This window comes from Musca autumnalis, unplaced genomic scaffold, assembly GCF_047663935.1.
Source record: "Musca autumnalis isolate F117 unplaced genomic scaffold, ASM4766393v1 scaffold_93, whole genome shotgun sequence".
NCBI lineage: Eukaryota > Metazoa > Arthropoda > Insecta > Diptera > Muscidae > Musca > Musca autumnalis.
Window position 1 is genome coordinate 219,049 of NW_027412454.1, and position 21,468 is coordinate 240,516.

Sequence of the window (21,468 nt, forward strand, 5' to 3'; positions counted from 1 at the left end):
ATTTCAGAATCTGTATATTTACACCAAATTATAACATTATTCATAAAAAGTAGTTATTTCTTTGGAAAAGTTAAAAAAATCTTCCCATTACCGTATACCACCTATGGACAAACATTCACTGTCAAAGGTAATATTTTTGAAAATTGAAATATTTTTGCTAAATTATATGAAAATCGCTCAAAAATTACTTTTTAATAAAATATGAGGGCATTTTCGTTAAAATTTAGTAAAAATTTCATCAATTTTTACAAAAAATATTCTCCAAAAATAATTCTTCCTTTGCTAGTACATATCAAGGAAAAAACCATATAGAATTACTGAAGTTTTTCGCACGTACTTTTTTCAAGATTTCGTTAAAAATTTGGATATTTTTTGCAAAAATGTATATAATAAAATAAATAAATCCCTTTTCTATGACAATTTTGTAAAAATAATACAAGATTTAAACAATTTTCTTAAAAGAAATTTTTTTTCTAAAATGCAGTATTACGCCTTTCAAATGGCCAAGAAATATTCGCCATCTCTATGTGATAAAATTTTTGATTAATATTTTCAAAAAAATTATAATTTTACAAAATTATCCTAAAATTTTACTAAATTAAAAAATATATATTGCTGAAAAGAAAAAAATTGCATATTTCATTCATCATTATCTGAAAAGAAAAATAAAACAAAACAGAGAGCATTTGCCGCCAAAAAATTTCAACCATATTGAGTGAGAAATAATGAGAGCATTATTGCAGAGAACATTTCGCGCCAAATTTAGTGAACATATGCCTTGTGGACATTAGTATACACACAAAAACAAGTTCAATAGAACAAATATTTGTTATGAAGAAAATAAGAAGAAGAAAAAACATTGTCTTTAAAGAAGAAATTAATATGGACGGACGGCGTCAAAAAGACCAATAGAAAAGAAAGAAGAAGAATAAATGTATACTTTAATAGGAAAATATTACTGACGCCATCAAAAATACACATAGAAAAGGAAGAAGAAGAAGAACACAAATGTGCATTTCAATGGGAAAATTTTACTGACGCCGTCAAAAATGACATATAGAAGGAAATTTCAATAAGTTTGTTCAAGAAGAAGAATAAAATGTCTTTTTAGGGAAAAATTATAACATAATTTTTGTTTTTTGTGTCAAGAAGAAGAACAAAATATTTAATTGAATAATTTTACTGACGCCGTCAAAAATTTCCTATAGAAGCAAATTTCAATACTTTTTTAAGAAGCAGAAATGTGTCTTTGAAAGGGAAAATTGTAATATTATATTTTTTTCAAGAAGAAGAATAAAATGTGTCTTCTAATGGGAAATTTTTACTGACGCCGTCAAATATGACTCATACAAGAAAATTTTAAAATATTCCTAAAATCAGCCTCAAAAATGAAATAAACACAAAGAAAAATATTTATTTATTTAAAATGTTAAAAATGATAAATAGTTTGATGAAAAAATAATCTCTTTTTTATAAATATTTTGTGGTCCTGAAAAGGACCGATTGTTTTGTTGTAAAAAATATGTTTTTAAAACGTCAAGAATTTAAGCACGTTCTCCACGGATACGTCTGGCCAATTGAATATCTTTAGGCATGATGGTGACACGCTTAGCATGGATGGCGCACAAGTTAGTATCTTCGAAAAGACCAACCAAGTATGCTTCACTGGCTTCTTGCAAGGCCATAACAGCAGAGCTCTGGAAACGCAAATCAGTTTTGAAATCTTGAGCAATTTCACGAACCAAACGTTGGAAGGGCAATTTGCGGATCAACAATTCAGTACTCTTCTGGTAACGACGGATTTCACGCAAGGCAACAGTACCAGGACGGAAACGATGAGGCTTCTTGACGCCGCCGGTGGCTGGGGCACTCTTACGAGCAGCTTTAGTGGCCAATTGCTTACGAGGAGCCTTTCCACCAGTTGATTTACGGGCAGTTTGCTTAGTACGAGCCATTTTTCACTTTAGTTTTTTCACTTCACTTAGGTATGCACACAAACACTGTTAACACTGTAATAACTGTGCCATCCATCCATATAGCGGTATTTATAGAAAATTTCGAAGAGGCGGCTATGATTAGGGGTGGGTAAACCAGTAAAGACAGCTGTGCGCGCCCAAAATGTGTACTAACACATACACAAATACATGTGTATTCCATTAAGACTCTTGGTTAGTCAAACAGGCCAATTTTTGTATAAATAGAAGCCGCCAGCCTTCGAAAAAACAACATTCTGAGCTTAAAGCTCGAACAGTAAACATCAAGTGTGATGGAAGTTAGCTAAAGTGCAAAGTGAAAACAAAAGTGAAAATGAAGTGAAATCTATTCTTCTTTTGGAGATAAATTTTGTTTCAAACTCAAGAAGAAGAAGAAGAAAATTAGCCTAAGGGCAAAAGACTCTAAAATGTCTGGTCTCGGCTCTAGCGCCGAGAACAAAAAGACTATAAAAACTGCTGAAAGTGTCCATAATAATGGAAATAGTGCTAAAACAAAAAGTGCTAATGATGAAAATAGAAATAACGCCGATGGTTTTGTCACTATCGCGACCAAAAGAAAAAAGCTAAACAAAAACTTAAATAATGATATAAACAATAAAGAAGAAGAACTAAAAAAAGATGAAGAACTAAAAAATTTAACTAACAAATATAAAAGAATACTAGAAGAGAGTATACAAGAAAAACAAAAAATAAAAAGTCTTGAAGACAAAATAAAACAGCTAAATTTAACAGTACAACAACTGATAGAAACAGGCAATATACAAGTGGATGTTCACATACCTAATGAGTGGACAAAAAATAACAACACCAATAGTGACATTATGCACAATAATGAAAATCAAAATAAGCAAATTCAAGATGCGAATAATATTAAACTAAAAAGTGATTGGGCAGATGAGGCAGCCGTAGACCTCATGGATGCCGATGTTGAAGACCAAACAACAGCAACGCCGGCTGTTTGCAACGTAGATGACACACAACCGGGGGACGTACTCAATGGAACAAAAGCAAATGAGAGCAGCTATAATAACAACATGAACAGCAATATTAATACAAAAAAATCAAAAGGTAAGGCCAGCCCACCCCTTTTTAAAATTTATAATGAAAACTTAAAGAATTTTTCATTGAAACTAAAAAATTTCTTGAATCATATGTTATTTACAACAAATACTATAAATAAAAACTTATTTCATCTTAAACTCACAAAACCTGAAGACTATGAAACAGTCCGTAAATATTTAGAATCGCAACAAATATCATTTTATACATACACTCCAAAAGATTTTAAACCCAATACTTTATTAATTCAAAAACTTTCATCTACATTCGAACAAGCCGATGTAGAAGAACTCATAAAAGAGACTAACCCAAATCTAAAACCAAAGAAAACGGTTAAACTAAAGGGCGATCGATGGCTAGTGCACTTCCCGCACGATGTTGATACTAAGTCATTTTCTAGACTTCAATACCTGTTGACACACAAAGTCAAAATAACAAAATATAAAAGAGATGGTTTGGTACAATGTAGAAATTGCCAACGTTTTGGTCACATTTCCACAAATTGTAGATTACCCTACAGATGTGTGAAATGTGGAGAATCACATGGTCCGCGCAATTGCGCAATTCCCCCAAAGGACCAGAATAATCAAATAAATATTGATACCGATCCCAATACGGGTGAAATTATAAAAACTGTGGGAAAACCAATTAAATGTGTTAATTGTAATATTTTCGGCCATGTGGCCAGTGATAAAAATTGTCCAAAACGCCTGGAAATCCAGGAAAAAATAAATCAAAAAAGAATGACTACTATAAACAGTCAACCAAGGCAGTTTACTAGCCGGAAAGTAACTAGCGGCATTTCATATGCCAACGCTGCTAATATAGCACAACCCGCAAACCTCAATAGGAATATAGCAGTCACAGATAATAATGTGGCAAAAACTTCCCTTCAAATTGATAAAACAATGGACTTTTTTGAAAATGAATGCAAACGGCTATTGGGAAAAGATTTTCTCACATGCATAAAAAAACTTGGTGATTTTTCAGATACCTACCGTCAACTTAAATCAGATGACGAAAAAACAAAAGTGTTATTTGGCTTATTAGTAAGCCTAAAATTGGAGTGATCTTAAATAATATCTTTATTACTATTATTTATTTTATTTAGTTTTAAGGGGCACTGCCCATTAGCATTAAGTAGTTTAAGAAAAAATCACAATGGTAAACCTCGTTTTTGATCCCTTTTTTCCGAGGTAGTATTAATCAAAATGCTTAATTTTATAACTTAAACAATGGCTGGCCTTACCAATCTTAAAATATCAAATATGTATGTATATCTCTAGAAAAACAAATTAAATTTGTGTTAGAGTAAGTAATATTATAAGTTCATACGCATGTATAAAATATTGTATCTAACTGAATTTGGGAAATAAAACTGAAACTGAAACTGAAACTGAACTTCGAAAAAACATTCGTTCTTGTGCTTTCGTGAAGTGTTAAGTGATTTTTAAAAAAGTGAAAAATGACTGGTCGTGGTAAAGGTGGCAAAGGCTTGGGAAAAGGTGGCGCTAAACGTCACCGTAAAGTGTTACCTGATAATATCCAAGGTATTACCAAGCCAGCTATTAGACGTTTGGCTCGCCGTGGTGGTGTAAAGCGTATCTCTGGCCTCATCTACGAAGAAACCCGTGGTGTTCTGAAGGTGTTTTTGGAAAACGTTATTCGTGACGCCGTTACATACACCGAACATGCTAAGCGTAAAACCGTCACTGCTATGGATGTCGTCTATGCTTTGAAGAGACAAGGTCGTACTTTGTACGGTTTCGGCGGTTAAATATTTTCTTGACGCTATTTGGAGAATTTTTCTTTTACAACAAAACAATCGGTCCTTTTCAGGACCACAAAAAATATTTAAAAAGAGATATTTTCTTGTTGAAAATTACAAAAACATAAAAAAATTAATAAAATATATCAAAAATAAAACTACTTACCTTAATATATGAAAAATAAAACTAACCAGAATTCAGATTCAGATTCAAATTTATTCCAGATTCATTTGTTTTACAAGTTTCTTAAGACTAATTTAATTATATTATTATTTCTAACGTAGTCACCTACTTATCTAGAATTATAAAATTATATACATAGTTAATGTTGAACATTGTGAAGGCCAGCCCGTTCGATATTTATTTTTATTATTTTACAGATATTTAATTGATATCTTGAGAAAAGGGAAAAACTCAAGTTATAAAATTACTTAAAACTAATTATAAACAAAAAACAGATAAAATTAACAAAAACAAACTATTTACAATGGCATTATGCCTATGTTTATTGGTCAGTCCTATAAACTAAATTGTCGGTATTATAGGATTTGTATCTCCTGTGATAAAAGATTAAATTTCCTGTCGAATTATATATTGTTCCGTCAATAGAAAGAGGAAGTAGACTCATAGCTGGTAGGTAACCTTTTCTTTCTTTAATTAAATTTACTTCTTCAATGGTTATTGTTAAGTTTTTAACCATTGGATTTGGATGATTAATACATTTACTTAAACAATTTATGGCCAATCTAACCGCAAATTTGTCAAAGCGTTCAATTTTGCTTTTACTATAGATTTCCTTAATAGATGGACTTATATAGTACCCCTGCTCAGTCAAGCGCCATTTAAGACCAAGACAATGTGACAACATTTTACGCTCTAAAATTCGTATGCGTTCCATTTGATGTGACGAGATAAAAGACCATACGGGGAAAGCATATTCCATTGTTGGTCGGACTATTTGTTTATAAATTGCTAATTTAACCTTATTACTTAGCCCATTATTCTTGCGTAACAGCCATTGATAGTAATGATACGCTGTACGACCTTTTTTTATTACATGATCTACATGTCGTATAAAACTCATATCTTGTTCAAATATAACCCCAAGATACTTTAAAGTTTCGGTATTTGTTATCGTTTGGTTTCCTATTATAATTTCAGGAATGTATTTTCTAGCATTTTTATACAATTGTACGCCCTTTCCCTTAAAAATGATCGCCCTACATTTTTCTATGTTTAGAAAGAGTTTCCATTTATCGAAGTACTCTTTAAGTATTGTTAAATATTGGCAAAGCTGCCTGTTAGCTATTTTTGCGCTTGCGTGTGTTGCTGTAATTAGGATGTCGTCTGCATATATTAGTAGATGTAGGTCATGTGTGGGTGGCGGTAAATCTGCCAAATATAGATTGTACAATACTGGGCCCAGTACAGAGCCCTGGGGTACTCCAGCATGTACATTTTGGTGTTGTGATTTAGAGTCATCAACCGAAACGTAAAATTTTCTTTCTTGTAAATAACTTTTAGTAATTTTTGTAATGAAAGGGTTAAAACCATAAAAGGACCCCATCTTTTCCAGTATTCCCCCGATTGAGACCGTGTCAAATGCTTTTTTGAAGTCCAGACTGACAGCAATTGTCGCACTTCTTTTATTAAAACCTCTGGTTATTTTATCATTCAATGTAAGCAGAGCATGCGTAGTTGAATGTTGTTTTTTAAAGCCGAATTGGCTGTCTTTGAGTAGATCATTATTATCAATGTGATCGTTTATCCTATCAAGAATGATTACTTCAAATAGTTTCCCTAAGCATGACAGCATGGAAATTGGTCTATAACTGGAAGGATCAGTGGGGTCCTTTCCTGGTTTTAATATAGGTATTACCATTGCTGTTTTCCATTTTTTTGGAAAATAGCCTATGTTCAGGCAATGGTTAAAAATAATTGCTAGGTATTCCCAGGCCCTGTGGTCTAATTTCCTGAGTACAAAATTTGGTATTTTATCATCCCCGCTAGATTTTTTGTTATTCATGGATTTAAGTAAACTTCCTATTTCTACATCGGTTGTGAGACGAATTGGAAGACTTGTCGGGGGTCCTATTCTGCTTCCATTCGCCAGTACATCTATACCAAATTGAACCATATAATTATGTGTTTCATGAAGGACGACATTGTTAGCTGTGTTGGCAACCTGTGGTGTGCTGGCGAAAGTTTTTGCCATGACATTCGCTTTTTCACTATCAAGAATAACTCTGTTATTTCCATCTGTAATATAATTAATATTACTTTTGGATAGTTTTCCACTGAAACTTTTGACTTTTCGGAACATGTCATTTCCCGGTTTTATTTTCTGTAGTTTGGTAAGTAATTCTTGCTCTTCAAACAAGGAAATTCTTTGTTGAATAATAGTATTCATATTTCTAATTATAGCTTTAAGAGTTGTAGCTTCATGTGGATCTACAATTCTTTGTAATCTTCTTCTGGCTGTTTTTTTCTGAGCTATTAGGTCAAGTATATCTTGTGGGAGTTTAGATATACTATCCCTGGTAGGTGTAAACTTTTTAATGGAAGAATTCATTGCTGTATTTAAAGCAGCAGTGAACTTGTCTATTGCATAGTCTATTTCTAGTGATGATATATTTTGATTAATTGGGGGCATACTATCTTGAAGTTCCTCAGCAAGGGTATTGTTTAACATTCCTATCCTAATGGAGTTGTAATCATATATTTCCTTTGGTTGTACTCTTTCTATATTGGCGATAATGTACGTCATTATAGCTTTATGATCTGACTCAAAATCTAGCAATTTAGGCCTGTCAGGAGACCAGAGGCCTATAGTTGACATAAAAATGTCGATGAATGATTCAGTTGTTGTAGAAGGTCTTGTTGGGCCTTCTGTTGGTCTGATGTATATATTTGGATTGCTATTTAGCCAGTTTTTTAAAACCCTCCCACTAGTGTTAGTGCTACTTCCACCCCAATCTGGATGTTTAGCATTTAAATCCCCCCCAATAATGGCATCATCTAAGCCCACAATACCGCTTATAATAAAACTAACCATAAAATATTTTCTTTCATATTACTTTTTTCAGTGCATTTTATTTTTTCTTTCATTTTCCACATTTCATATTTTTTTTTTTCAAATAATATTCCCTTTTGTCTTCAAAAATAAATGCCTTCGGCAACTCTGCTCATTTAATTTTATTTTCATAAATTTGTTTCCATCGTCAAATAATTTTCCATTTTTTTCCTTCAAAAATGTTAGCCGTCGGCAACTCTGATCATTACCTTTTTTCTTAACATTTTTTCTTCTTCTTCTTCTTTTTTTTGCCTTCAAAAATGTTTACCGTCGGCAACTCTGATCATTCCTTTTTCGTAATACACAAAAATGTTCCTTTATTTCCACTAATACATGTTCTACCGGCAACTCTCGTTGTTAGGGTAGCTGCTTGCTTGCTTGATAATACGACGATGTGTGTATACGCTAGCGTCGGTCGGTGTGTGCGTGTGTTTGTTCATATAACTAACGCACATCAATGCTATGCCAAGCCAACAATATCTTTTTGACTGCGATGTTATGTACTTATTTTTTCCTTCAAGTAAAAATTTTTGTTATTTTGTGATGAAATTATTAAAAATTGTTATTAAATTTTTTAAATTAAAATGAAAATTACCTTTTTTAAAAAAATTTTCATTAAATTAGTTTGAATTTTGTTAATATTTACTGCGATTTTTCTTAAAATTATATTTAAAAAATTTTTATAGCATCTCTTTTTTCAAAAATTTGCTCATGAAAAAATTCTTCTTCTTATGTTTCATGATTTCATATAAAAATATTTTATCTTTTACTTAATCCTCCAAAAAATCACATAATTTTCTAAATTTCTCCCACTTTATGTTGAAATTATTGAAAAATTCTTCTTCTTCTTCTTACATTTCATGAACTCGCATAGAAAAATTTTATCTTTTACTTATTTATTCAAAAATCACATAATCCTCCAAAAAATCACATAATTTTCTAAATTTCTCTCACTTTATGTTGAAATTATTGAGAATTTTCTTCTTCTTCTCCTTATGTTTCCCTAAAAAAATATTTTTTTCTTAAATGTCCAAAAAATCACATAATTTTCTAAATTTCTCTCACTTAATGTTGAAATTATTGAAAATTTTCTTCTTCTTCTTGTTTCACTAAATCACATTTCCTTAAATTACCAAAAAAAATCACATAATTTTCTAAATTTCTTTTACTTTATGTTGAAATTATTAAAAAAGTTCTTCTTCTTCTTCCTATGTTTCACTAAAAATATTTTATTTTTTCTCTCAAACGTCCCAAAAATCACATAAATTCTTTTACTTTATGTTGAAATCATTGAAAATTTTCTTCTTCTTCTTCTTCTTCTTCTTCTTCTTCTTATTTTTCACTAAAAATAATTTATTTCTTTCTTAAATGTCCACAAAAATCACATATTTTTCTTCTATTTTATGTATTTTGGTTATTTTCTAACAATGATCCTCAATTTATTTCCACAACTCTACTTTTTTCCCTTTGAAAATAAAAATTTTTCCGTGCGCACTTCATGTTGTCATCACTCTATTACTAACTCTATGCTCTGACAACATCACCAAAATCGCACATTTCTGCATTTTTTCCTTTCCAAATACAGTTACTTTTTTCTCCTCAAAATTCGCGGCGGCAGAAGTCTTTTTCCCAATAATTTACTACTCTAACAACCACAACAACAACATTAACAACGGCCATCATCATCGTCAACGTAAGTAAAGGCATTTGGTTATTCTAACTAACAAACACACAACACCACACACACACATTCATAACAGACATCGTCAACTTACGATGAACGAACATTGGCGGGAACATCGATTAAGGAATATTGGCGCGAACATCATCGATGAGACGAATGATCTCTTTTTCGCTCTCTCTCTTTCTCTGTCTCTCTATCTGTCTCGCTATTTCTGTGAAAAACTAAAGCGACATAAAACAAACACAATTCTGCTGAGGGGGGTAGAAATGAAAAACAGTTACAACAAACGAACATATTTTCTAAGGAAATATGAAAGAAAAAATGTCATTTGCAAAATAATCAAGGGTTGTCGCCGATTAAGAAAAATATCATTTTTTGGGAATTTTTATTTTTTCCCTATAAAATGTAAATATTAAAATTTTGGTCATTTTTATTCTTTTCCTATAAAATGTAAATAATGAAAATTAATAGTTTGAATAGATTTTTTCTCTTTTTAAATATATTTTGTCGTCCTGAAAAGGACGGATTGGTTGAATTTTGTATGGATTTTTCTTCTTCTTATACGATGGTCTGTATTTTTTCCATAATACCTTTCGAGATAATTTAGGCTTTCTTTTCGGTCTTCTTGGGCAAGAGAACAGCTTGGATGTTTGGCAATACACCACCTTGAGCAATAGTGACGCCGGACAGCAATTTGTTCAATTCTTCGTCGTTGCGGATGGCCAATTGCAAGTGACGGGGAATGATACGAGTCTTCTTGTTGTCACGGGCAGCATTACCAGCCAATTCCAAAACTTCAGCAGCCAAATATTCCATGACGGCGGCTAAATATACTGGAGCACCGGCACCAACACGTTCAGCATAGTTGCCTTTGCGCAACAAACGATGAATACGACCGACGGGGAATTGAAGACCAGCACGATTTGAACGGGACTTTGCCTTTCCCTTAACTTTGCCACCTTTACCACGACCAGACATTTTCACTTAATATTTTTTTGAACACTTCACTTAGCACTGAAAAAACACAGAATGATGCCGTTACTCACTTGAACCCCTAGTATTTATACTTTTCTCTCGCTCATTTAATACACACACATCGAAAACTGGGGTTGTTTGGCCACTATTCCACACAGCAACTGCGACTACCTGAAACATTTGAGCACATAATGCTTGAAATATTCTGTTTGGGTACTGGGTTTTTATCATTTGTGAACAGTGTTAAAAGTGTTTGTGTGATTAAAAAAATTAAAAGTGAAAAATGCCTCCAAAAACCAGTGGTAAAGCAGCAAAGAAGGCCGGCAAAGCCCAAAAGAACATCACCAAGGGCGATAAATCGAAGAGACGTACCAAGCGTAAGGAGAGTTACGCTATCTACATTTACAAAGTGTTGAAGCAAGTCCATCCTGATACTGGTATTTCGTCAAAGGCCATGAGCATCATGAACAGTTTCGTGAATGACATCTTCGAACGTATTGCCGCCGAAGCCTCTCGTTTGGCCCACTACAACAAGCGCTCTACCATCACCAGTCGGGAAATCCAAACTGCTGTCCGTCTATTGTTGCCCGGTGAATTGGCTAAGCACGCTGTCTCTGAAGGTACCAAGGCTGTTACTAAATACACCAGCTCCAAGTAAATGCCTTGATTTTTCATCAATTCGTCGAAATTCTACCATAAAAGGCCCTTTTCAGGGCCACAAAAAACATTTTAAAAGAGATCAAATTTTTGTCGAAACACTTATTTTCCATTATTTACATTTTTTAATAAAGAAACTTACCAAAATAATTTTAAAATTCCTCAAATTCTAGCAAAAATAATATTTTCCCATGTATTTACTAAATGACGCCGTCAATTCTTGTTTTGCCGTGGTTCATATTGCTTTTTTGCTTGCTTGGCTACTCTATGTGTGTACAACAACACGCCATCCACTGTATGGGTATGTGTGTGTGTGCTTGTGCGATGTTACTTTGTATTGCCGTCGGCAGTCACCACCAATATCGAAAATGTATAAACGAACAACAAGCATGTATAAGCATTTTGCCTGTAACACTTCACTACGCCAATGCCAAATATGAAGCGCGAACATTTTTAAGGGGAAATTTTTGGTGGTGGCGCAAAAATTAACGGGACTTCTTTCAATGGAAAAAATAGAATTAGGGGAAAATAGAAAGAGAAATAAAATAGAGTTGCAACATAACTTCATTAGAATAGAAAAACATTCCTGATTAAAATAATCTCCTTTTACCCAGCAAACAATTTTTGCAAAGAGAAAAAATTATCATTTTTGAATATTAAATGGAAAATTCCTAAAATATGAAATTAGATGAAAATGACCATAATTAGACAAACAAAAATTAGTCACATTTATTTTATGACCCGGACTAAAATTTTAATCCGTTTGTGGTGTTATTTTGTGGAATGCCCATAATAAAACAGGCTCAATGTTAATTACCTAATAGGAAAAGTAATTAGTGAGGGTAATATTTTTCCTAAAATCAGACACGTGTGTATTTTTCTTATTTATTTAGGTAATAAAACAATAAATAGTAGTAATAATAAATAGTTTGAAGTAAAGATTTTCTCTTTTTGAATTTAATTTGTAGCCCTGAAAAGGGCTGTTAGATATTATGCTTTCGAATATCGAAAAATGTTGTCAACAAGTAATCTTTCTGGGAAAAATTACTTCTTGGCGGCGGCTTTCTTGGCAGCTGGCTTCTTTGGTGCGGCGGCTTTTTTGGGTTTAGCAGCTGCTGTTTTTGCCTTGGGTGCCTTTGGTTTGGTGGCAGATGCTTTAGCGGCGGTTTTTGCTGGTTTAGCCTTAACTGTACCGGTTTTCTTGGCAGCCTTAGCCTTTGTTTTGTCAGCCTTCTTCTTCTCAGCGGTCTTTTTGGCGGCAGATGGCTTCTTGGCAGCGGTTTTCTTTTCACCGGCGGCCTTTTTAGGGGCAGCCTTCTTCTTCTTCTCAGCAGCTGGGGCCTTCTTCTTCTTTTCAGCAGTCTTTGCTTTGGGTTCCTTGGAAGCCGAGGCGGACAATTTGAATGAACCAGAAGCACCCTTACCTTTAGTTTGGATCAATTTTCCACTGGCAACAGCGCTCTTCAAATATTTCTTGATGAAAGGAGCCAATTTTTGGGCATCAACCTTGTAGGTGCTGGCCAAATATTTCTTGATGGCGGGCAATGATGAACCACCACGTTCCTTCAATGTTTTGATGGCGGCGTCAACCATTTGTTGGGTTGGTGGATGAGTAGGGGCAGCTGATGGTTTCTTTGCTTTGGCTGCGGCCTTCTTTGGTGCCTTTTTCTCAACAGCGGCAACTGGGGAGGCGGTGGCTTCAACAACGGCGGCGTCAGACATGATTATTCACTTTTATGTTTATATTTCACTGTAACACAAATACACTCACAAATTTATGTGTACTATTAAATTGTTATTGGCAATTTTTAAAAATGGTAGGTACATTGAAAAGATGAGAAGTGCATAGTAGTCAATAGCTATATTTTTCGAAATATTGTGTGGAAGCGTGTTTAATTTTTTACAAAAGTTTTCGTAGAAATTTAATTTTTCTGAAGAATCTTTGAATATTTTTATAAAAGATATTTTACACATTTCTTGTATAGATATCAGGCCATATTTTAACGAAAATTTGGTGTAATTTCCTTTATCCGTTTAAAAGTTATAAGCGTTTAACTTCACAGATTGTAAAAATGTAATCACAAATTTGTAACTAAATTTGAAAAAATTATGAATTTTTTCAAAAATATTTTTCCAAATTCTGTTTGAGAATAAAGCCTGATATGTTTACTTTAGGATAAAATTAAAATATTAACAAATTTCACATTTTCACTGTGAAAAAAATTCAAAATCTTTATGTGGTCCAAGACGGCAGAAATCCTCTTGTTGGCATATTTTCAATGAAGAAAAGTTTTTCTTCAAAGAAATTTAAAAGCTCAAATCTAATTAAGTTTTATAAAAATTTCTTAAAAAACATTTCAGAATCTGTATATTTACACCAAATTATAACATTATTCATAAAAAGTAGTTATTTCTTTGGAAAAGTTAAAAAAATCTTCCCATTACCGTATACCACCTATGGACAAACATTCACTGTCAAAGGTAATATTTTTGAAAATTGAAATATTTTTGCTAAATTATATGAAAATCGCTCAAAAATTACTTTTTAATAAAATATGAGGGCATTTTCGTTAAAATTTAGTAAAAATTTCATCAATTTTTACAAAAAATATTCTCCAAAAATAATTCTTCCTTTGCTAGTACATATCAAGGAAAAAACCATATAGAATTACTGAAGTTTTTCGCACGTACTTTTTTCAAGATTTCGTTAAAAATTTGGATATTTTTTGCAAAAATGTATATAATAAAATAAATAAATCCCTTTTCTATGACAATTTTGTAAAAATAATACAAGATTTAAACAATTTTCTTAAAAGAAATTTTTTTTCTAAAATGCAGTATTACGCCTTTCAAATGGCCAAGAAATATTCGCCATCTCTATGTGATAAAATTTTTGATTAATATTTTCAAAAAAATTATAATTTTACAAAATTATCCTAAAATTTTACTAAATTAAAAAATATATATTGCTGAAAAGAAAAAAATTGCATATTTCATTCATCATTATCTGAAAAGAAAAATAAAACAAAACAGAGAGCATTTGCCGCCAAAAAATTTCAACCATATTGAGTGAGAAATAATGAGAGCATTATTGCAGAGAACATTTCGCGCCAAATTTAGTGAACATATGCCTTGTGGACATTAGTATACACACAAAAACAAGTTCAATAGAACAAATATTTGTTATGAAGAAAATAAGAAGAAGAAAAAACATTGTCTTTAAAGAAGAAATTAATATGGACGGACGGCGTCAAAAAGACCAATAGAAAAGAAAGAAGAAGAATAAATGTATACTTTAATAGGAAAATATTACTGACGCCATCAAAAATACACATAGAAAAGGAAGAAGAAGAAGAACACAAATGTGCATTTCAATGGGAAAATTTTACTGACGCCGTCAAAAATGACATATAGAAGGAAATTTCAATAAGTTTGTTCAAGAAGAAGAATAAAATGTCTTTTTAGGGAAAAATTATAACATAATTTTTGTTTTTTGTGTCAAGAAGAAGAACAAAATATTTAATTGAATAATTTTACTGACGCCGTCAAAAATTTCCTATAGAAGCAAATTTCAATACTTTTTTAAGAAGCAGAAATGTGTCTTTGAAAGGGAAAATTGTAATATTATATTTTTTTCAAGAAGAAGAATAAAATGTGTCTTCTAATGGGAAATTTTTACTGACGCCGTCAAATATGACTCATACAAGAAAATTTTAAAATATTCCTAAAATCAGCCTCAAAAATGAAATAAACACAAAGAAAAATATTTATTTATTTAAAATGTTAAAAATGATAAATAGTTTGATGAAAAAATAATCTCTTTTTTATAAATATTTTGTGGTCCTGAAAAGGACCGATTGTTTTGTTGTAAAAAATATGTTTTTAAAACGTCAAGAATTTAAGCACGTTCTCCACGGATACGTCTGGCCAATTGAATATCTTTAGGCATGATGGTGACACGCTTAGCATGGATGGCGCACAAGTTAGTATCTTCGAAAAGACCAACCAAGTATGCTTCACTGGCTTCTTGCAAGGCCATAACAGCAGAGCTCTGGAAACGCAAATCAGTTTTGAAATCTTGAGCAATTTCACGAACCAAACGTTGGAAGGGCAATTTGCGGATCAACAATTCAGTACTCTTCTGGTAACGACGGATTTCACGCAAGGCAACAGTACCAGGACGGAAACGATGAGGCTTCTTGACGCCGCCGGTGGCTGGGGCACTCTTACGAGCAGCTTTAGTGGCCAATTGCTTACGAGGAGCCTTTCCACCAGTTGATTTACGGGCAGTTTGCTTAGTACGAGCCATTTTTCACTTTAGTTTTTTCACTTCACTTAGGTATGCACACAAACACTGTTAACACTGTAATAACTGTGCCATCCATCCATATAGCGGTATTTATAGAAAATTTCGAAGAGGCGGCTATGATTAGGGGTGGGTAAACCAGTAAAGACAGCTGTGCGCGCCCAAAATGTGTACTAACACATACACAAATACATGTGTATTCCATTAAGACTCTTGGTTAGTCAAACAGGCCAATTTTTGTATAAATAGAAGCCGCCAGCCTTCGAAAAAACATTCGTTCTTGTGCTTTCGTGAAGTGTTAAGTGATTTTTAAAAAAGTGAAAAATGACTGGTCGTGGTAAAGGTGGCAAAGGCTTGGGAAAAGGTGGCGCTAAACGTCACCGTAAAGTGTTACGTGATAATATCCAAGGTATTACCAAGCCAGCTATTAGACGTTTGGCTCGCCGTGGTGGTGTAAAGCGTATCTCTGGCCTCATCTACGAAGAAACCCGTGGTGTTCTGAAGGTGTTTTTGGAAAACGTTATTCGTGACGCCGTTACATACACCGAACATGCTAAGCGTAAAACCGTCACTGCTATGGATGTCGTCTATGCTTTGAAGAGACAAGGTCGTACTTTGTACGGTTTCGGCGGTTAAATATTTTCTTGACGCTATTTGGAGAATTTTTCTTTTACAACAAAACAATCGGTCCTTTTCAGGACCACAAAAAATATTTAAAAAGAGATATTTTCTTGTTGAAAATTACAAAAACATAAAAAAATTAATAAAATATATCAAAAATAAAACTACTTACCTTAATATATGAAAAATAAAACTAACCATAAAATATTTTCTTTCATATTACTTTTTTCAGTGCATTTTATTTTTTCTTTCATTTTCCACATTTCATATTTTTTTTTTTCAAATAATATTCCCTTTTGTCTTCAAAAATAAATGCCTTCGGCAACTCTGCTCATTTAATTTTATTTTCATAAATTTGTTTCCATCGTCAAATAATTTTCCATTTTTTTCCTTCAAAAATGTTAGCCGTCGGCAACTCTGATCATTACCTTTTTTCTTAACATTTTTTCTTCTTCTTCTTCTTTTTTTTGCCTTCAAAAATGTTTACCGTCGGCAACTCTGATCATTCCTTTTTCGTAATACACAAAAATGTTCCTTTATTTCCACTAATACATGTTCTACCGGCAACTCTCGTTGTTAGGGTAGCTGCTTGCTTGCTTGATAATACGACGATGTGTGTATACGCTAGCGTCGGTCGGTGTGTGCGTGTGTTTGTTCATATAACTAACGCACATCAATGCTATGCCAAGCCAACAATATCTTTTTGACTGCGATGTTATGTACTTATTTTTTCCTTCAAGTAAAAATTTTTGTTATTTTGTGATGAAATTATTAAAAATTGTTATTAAATTTTTTAAATTAAAATGAAAATTACCTTTTTTAAAAAAATTTTCATTAAATTAGTTTGAATTTTGTTAATATTTACTGCGATTTTTCTTAAAATTATATTTAAAAAATTTTTATAGCATCTCTTTTTTCAAAAATTTGCTCATGAAAAAATTCTTCTTCTTATGTTTCATGATTTCATATAAAAATATTTTATCTTTTACTTAATCCTCCAAAAAATCACATAATTTTCTAAATTTCTCCCACTTTATGTTGAAATTATTGAAAAATTCTTCTTCTTCTTCTTACATTTCATGAACTCGCATAGAAAAATTTTATCTTTTACTTATTTATTCAAAAATCACATAATCCTCCAAAAAATCACATAATTTTCTAAATTTCTCTCACTTTATGTTGAAATTATTGAGAATTTTCTTCTTCTTCTCCTTATGTTTCCCTAAAAAAATATTTTTTTCTTAAATGTCCAAAAAATCACATAATTTTCTAAATTTCTCTCACTTAATGTTGAAATTATTGAAAATTTTCTTCTTCTTCTTGTTTCACTAAATCACATTTCCTTAAATTACCAAAAAAAATCACATAATTTTCTAAATTTCTTTTACTTTATGTTGAAATTATTAAAAAAGTTCTTCTTCTTCTTCCTATGTTTCACTAAAAATATTTTATTTTTTCTCTCAAACGTCCCAAAAATCACATAAATTCTTTTACTTTATGTTGAAATCATTGAAAATTTTCTTCTTCTTCTTCTTCTTCTTCTTCTTCTTCTTATTTTTCACTAAAAATAATTTATTTCTTTCTTAAATGTCCACAAAAATCACATATTTTTCTTCTATTTTATGTATTTTGGTTATTTTCTAACAATGATCCTCAATTTATTTCCACAACTCTACTTTTTTCCCTTTGAAAATAAAAATTTTTCCGTGCGCACTTCATGTTGTCATCACTCTATTACTAACTCTATGCTCTGACAACATCACCAAAATCGCACATTTCTGCATTTTTTCCTTTCCAAATACAGTTACTTTTTTCTCCTCAAAATTCGCGGCGGCAGAAGTCTTTTTCCCAATAATTTACTACTCTAACAACCACAACAACAACATTAACAACGGCCATCATCATCGTCAACGTAAGTAAAGGCATTTGGTTATTCTAACTAACAAACACACAACACCACACACACACATTCATAACAGACATCGTCAACTTACGATGAACGAACATTGGCGGGAACATCGATTAAGGAATATTGGCGCGAACATCATCGATGAGACGAATGATCTCTTTTTCGCTCTCTCTCTTTCTCTGTCTCTCTATCTGTCTCGCTATTTCTGTGAAAAACTAAAGCGACATAAAACAAACACAATTCTGCTGAGGGGGGTAGAAATGAAAAACAGTTACAACAAACGAACATATTTTCTAAGGAAATATGAAAGAAAAAATGTCATTTGCAAAATAATCAAGGGTTGTCGCCGATTAAGAAAAATATCATTTTTTGGGAATTTTTATTTTTTCCCTATAAAATGTAAATATTAAAATTTTGGTCATTTTTATTCTTTTCCTATAAAATGTAAATAATGAAAATTAATAGTTTGAATAGATTTTTTCTCTTTTTAAATATATTTTGTCGTCCTGAAAAGGACGGATTGGTTGAATTTTGTATGGATTTTTCTTCTTCTTATACGATGGTCTGTATTTTTTCCATAATACCTTTCGAGATAATTTAGGCTTTCTTTTCGGTCTTCTTGGGCAAGAGAACAGCTTGGATGTTTGGCAATACACCACCTTGAGCAATAGTGACGCCGGACAGCAATTTGTTCAATTCTTCGTCGTTGCGGATGGCCAATTGCAAGTGACGGGGAATGATACGAGTCTTCTTGTTGTCACGGGCAGCATTACCAGCCAATTCCAAAACTTCAGCAGCCAAATATTCCATGACGGCGGCTAAATATACTGGAGCACCGGCACCAACACGTTCAGCATAGTTGCCTTTGCGCAACAAACGATGAATACGACCGACGGGGAATTGAAGACCAGCACGATTTGAACGGGACTTTGCCTTTCCCTTAACTTTGCCACCTTTACCACGACCAGACATTTTCACTTAATATTTTTTTGAACACTTCACTTAGCACTGAAAAAACACAGAATGATGCCGTTACTCACTTGAACCCCTAGTATTTATACTTTTCTCTCGCTCATTTAATACACACACATCGAAAACTGGGGTTGTTTGGCCACTATTCCACACAGCAACTGCGACTACCTGAAACATTTGAGCACATAATGCTTGAAATATTCTGTTTGGGTACTGGGTTTTTATCATTTGTGAACAGTGTTAAAAGTGTTTGTGTGATTAAAAAAATTAAAAGTGAAAAATGCCTCCAAAAACCAGTGGTAAAGCAGCAAAGAAGGCCGGCAAAGCCCAAAAGAACATCACCAAGGGCGATAAATCGAAGAGACGTACCAAGCGTAAGGAGAGTTACGCTATCTACATTTACAAAGTGTTGAAGCAAGTCCATCCTGATACTGGTATTTCGTCAAAGGCCATGAGCATCATGAACAGTTTCGTGAATGACATCTTCGAACGTATTGCCGCCGAAGCCTCTCGTTTGGCCCACTACAACAAGCGCTCTACCATCACCAGTCGGGAAATCCAAACTGCTGTCCGTCTATTGTTGCCCGGTGAATTGGCTAAGCACGCTGTCTCTGAAGGTACCAAGGCTGTTACTAAATACACCAGCTCCAAGTAAATGCCTTGATTTTTCATCAATTCGTCGAAATTCTACCATAAAAGGCCCTTTTCAGGGCCACAAAAAACATTTTAAAAGAGATCAAATTTTTGTCGAAACACTTATTTTCCATTATTTACATTTTTTAATAAAGAAACTTACCAAAATAATTTTAAAATTCCTCAAATTCTAGCAAAAATAATATTTTCCCATGTATTTACTAAATGACGCCGTCAATTCTTGTTTTGCCGTGGTTCATATTGCTTTTTTGCTTGCTTGGCTACTCTATGTGTGTACAACAACACGCCATCCACTGTATGGGTATGTGTGTGTGTGCTTGTGCGATGTTACTTTGTATTGCCGTCGGCAGTCACCACCAATATCGAAAATGTATAAACGAACAACAAGCATGTATAAGCATTTTGCCTGTAACACTTCACTACGCCAATGCCAAATATGAAGCGCGAACATTTTTAAGGGGAAATTTTTGGTGGTGGCGCAAAAATTAACGGGACTTCTTTCAATGGAAAAAATAGAATTAGGGGAAAATAGAAAGAGAAATAAAATAGAGTTGCAACATAACTTCATTAGAATAGAAAAACATTCCTGATTAAAATAATCTCCTTTTACCCAGCAAACAATTTTTGCAAAGAGAAAAAATTATCATTTTTGAATATTAAATGGAAAATTCCTAAAATATGAAATTAGATGAAAATGACCATAATTAGACAAACAAAAATTAGTCACATTTATTTTATGACCCGGACTAAAATTTTAATCCGTTTGTGGTGTTATTTTGTGGAATGCCCATAATAAAACAGGCTCAATGTTAATTACCTAATAGGAAAAGTAATTAGTGAGGGTAATATTTTTCCTAAAATCAGACACGTGTGTATTTTTCTTATTTATTTAGGTAATAAAACAATAAATAGTAGTAATAATAAATAGTTTGAAGTAAAGATTTTCTCTTTTTGAATTTAATTTGTAGCCCTGAAAAGGGCTGTTAGATATTATGCTTTCGAATATCGAAAAATGTTGTCAACAAGTAATCTTTCTGGGAAAAATTACTTCTTGGCGGCGGCTTTCTTGGCAGCTGGCTTCTTTGGTGCGGCGGCTTTTTTGGGTTTAGCAGCTGCTGTTTTTGCCTTGGGTGCCTTTGGTTTGGTGGCAGATGCTTTAGCGGCGGTTTTTGCTGGTTTAGCCTTAACTGTACCGGTTTTCTTGGCAGCCTTAGCCTTTGTTTTGTCAGCCTTCTTCTTCTCAGCGGTCTTTTTGGCGGCAGATGGCTTCTTGGCAGCGGTTTTCTTTTCACCGGCGGCCTTTTTAGGGGCAGCCTTCTTCTTCTTCTCAGCAGCTGGGGCCTTCTTCTTCTTTTCAGCAGTCTTTGCTTTGGGTTCCTTGGAAGCCGAGGCGGACAATTTGAATGAACCAGAAGCACCCTTACCTTTAGTTTGGATCAATTTTCCACTGGCAACAGCGCTCTTCAAATATTTCTTGATGAAAGGAGCCAATTTTTGGGCATCAACCTTGTAGGTGCTGGCCAAATATTTCTTGATGGCGGGCAATGATGAACCACCACGTTCCTTCAATGTTTTGATGGCGGCGTCAACCATTTGTTGGGTTGGTGGATGAGTAGGGGCAGCTGATGGTTTCTTTGCTTTGGCTGCGGCCTTCTTTGGTGCCTTTTTCTCAACAGCGGCAACTGGGGAGGCGGTGGCTTCAACAACGGCGGCGTCAGACATGATTATTCACTTTTATGTTTATATTTCACTGTAACACAAATACACTCACAAATTTATGTGTACTATTAAATTG

The 21,468-nt window shown here is 33.1% G+C and overlaps 8 protein-coding genes across 8 annotated transcripts; 4 read left to right on the top strand and 4 right to left on the bottom strand.

Moving 5' to 3' along the window:
• Positions 1–1,544: 1,544 nt before the first annotated feature.
• LOC141388509 (histone H3) lies at positions 1,545–1,955 on the bottom strand. The gene has a single exon (XM_073958425.1). The coding sequence runs from the start codon at positions 1,953–1,955 to the stop codon at positions 1,545–1,547; it is 411 nt and encodes a 136-aa protein (XP_073814526.1).
• A 2,563-nt stretch (positions 1,956–4,518) lies between these two features.
• LOC141388557 (histone H4-like) lies at positions 4,519–4,830 on the top strand. Its single transcript, XM_073958475.1, has one exon. It carries the CDS (start codon positions 4,519–4,521, stop codon positions 4,828–4,830), a length of 312 nt encoding a protein of 103 aa, XP_073814576.1.
• A 5,352-nt stretch (positions 4,831–10,182) lies between these two features.
• LOC141388525 (histone H2A) lies at positions 10,183–10,557 on the bottom strand. The gene has a single exon (XM_073958442.1). It carries the CDS (start codon positions 10,555–10,557, stop codon positions 10,183–10,185), a length of 375 nt encoding a protein of 124 aa, XP_073814543.1.
• A 280-nt stretch (positions 10,558–10,837) lies between these two features.
• Positions 10,838–11,212, top strand: LOC141388485 (histone H2B). Its single transcript, XM_073958396.1, has one exon. The coding sequence runs from the start codon at positions 10,838–10,840 to the stop codon at positions 11,210–11,212; it is 375 nt and encodes a 124-aa protein (XP_073814497.1).
• A 3,897-nt stretch (positions 11,213–15,109) lies between these two features.
• On the bottom strand, positions 15,110–15,520 carry LOC141388508 (histone H3). Its single transcript, XM_073958424.1, has one exon. The coding sequence runs from the start codon at positions 15,518–15,520 to the stop codon at positions 15,110–15,112; it is 411 nt and encodes a 136-aa protein (XP_073814525.1).
• A 321-nt stretch (positions 15,521–15,841) lies between these two features.
• LOC141388488 (histone H4) lies at positions 15,842–16,153 on the top strand. The gene has a single exon (XM_073958400.1). The coding sequence runs from the start codon at positions 15,842–15,844 to the stop codon at positions 16,151–16,153; it is 312 nt and encodes a 103-aa protein (XP_073814501.1).
• Positions 16,154–18,644: 2,491 nt separating this feature from the next.
• Positions 18,645–19,019, bottom strand: LOC141388526 (histone H2A). Its single transcript, XM_073958443.1, has one exon. It carries the CDS (start codon positions 19,017–19,019, stop codon positions 18,645–18,647), a length of 375 nt encoding a protein of 124 aa, XP_073814544.1.
• On the top strand, positions 18,805–19,674 carry LOC141388481 (histone H2B). Its single transcript, XM_073958393.1, has 2 exons — positions 18,805–18,840; positions 19,294–19,674. Exon 2 carries the CDS (start codon positions 19,300–19,302, stop codon positions 19,672–19,674), a length of 375 nt encoding a protein of 124 aa, XP_073814494.1. The 5' UTR covers positions 18,805–18,840; positions 19,294–19,299.
• Positions 19,675–21,468: the final 1,794 nt, after the last annotated feature.

Bases quoted from the DNA above. Each gene is read 5' to 3' on its own strand.
- LOC141388509 (XM_073958425.1), bottom strand. From the start codon at position 1,955: ATGGCTCGTACTAAGCAAACTGCCCGTAAATCAACTGGTGGAAAGGCT.
- LOC141388557 (XM_073958475.1), top strand. From the start codon at position 4,519: ATGACTGGTCGTGGTAAAGGTGGCAAAGGCTTGGGAAAAGGTGGCGCT.
- LOC141388525 (XM_073958442.1), bottom strand. From the start codon at position 10,557: ATGTCTGGTCGTGGTAAAGGTGGCAAAGTTAAGGGAAAGGCAAAGTCC.
- LOC141388485 (XM_073958396.1), top strand. From the start codon at position 10,838: ATGCCTCCAAAAACCAGTGGTAAAGCAGCAAAGAAGGCCGGCAAAGCC.
- LOC141388508 (XM_073958424.1), bottom strand. From the start codon at position 15,520: ATGGCTCGTACTAAGCAAACTGCCCGTAAATCAACTGGTGGAAAGGCT.
- LOC141388488 (XM_073958400.1), top strand. From the start codon at position 15,842: ATGACTGGTCGTGGTAAAGGTGGCAAAGGCTTGGGAAAAGGTGGCGCT.
- LOC141388526 (XM_073958443.1), bottom strand. From the start codon at position 19,019: ATGTCTGGTCGTGGTAAAGGTGGCAAAGTTAAGGGAAAGGCAAAGTCC.
- LOC141388481 (XM_073958393.1), top strand. From the start codon at position 19,300: ATGCCTCCAAAAACCAGTGGTAAAGCAGCAAAGAAGGCCGGCAAAGCC.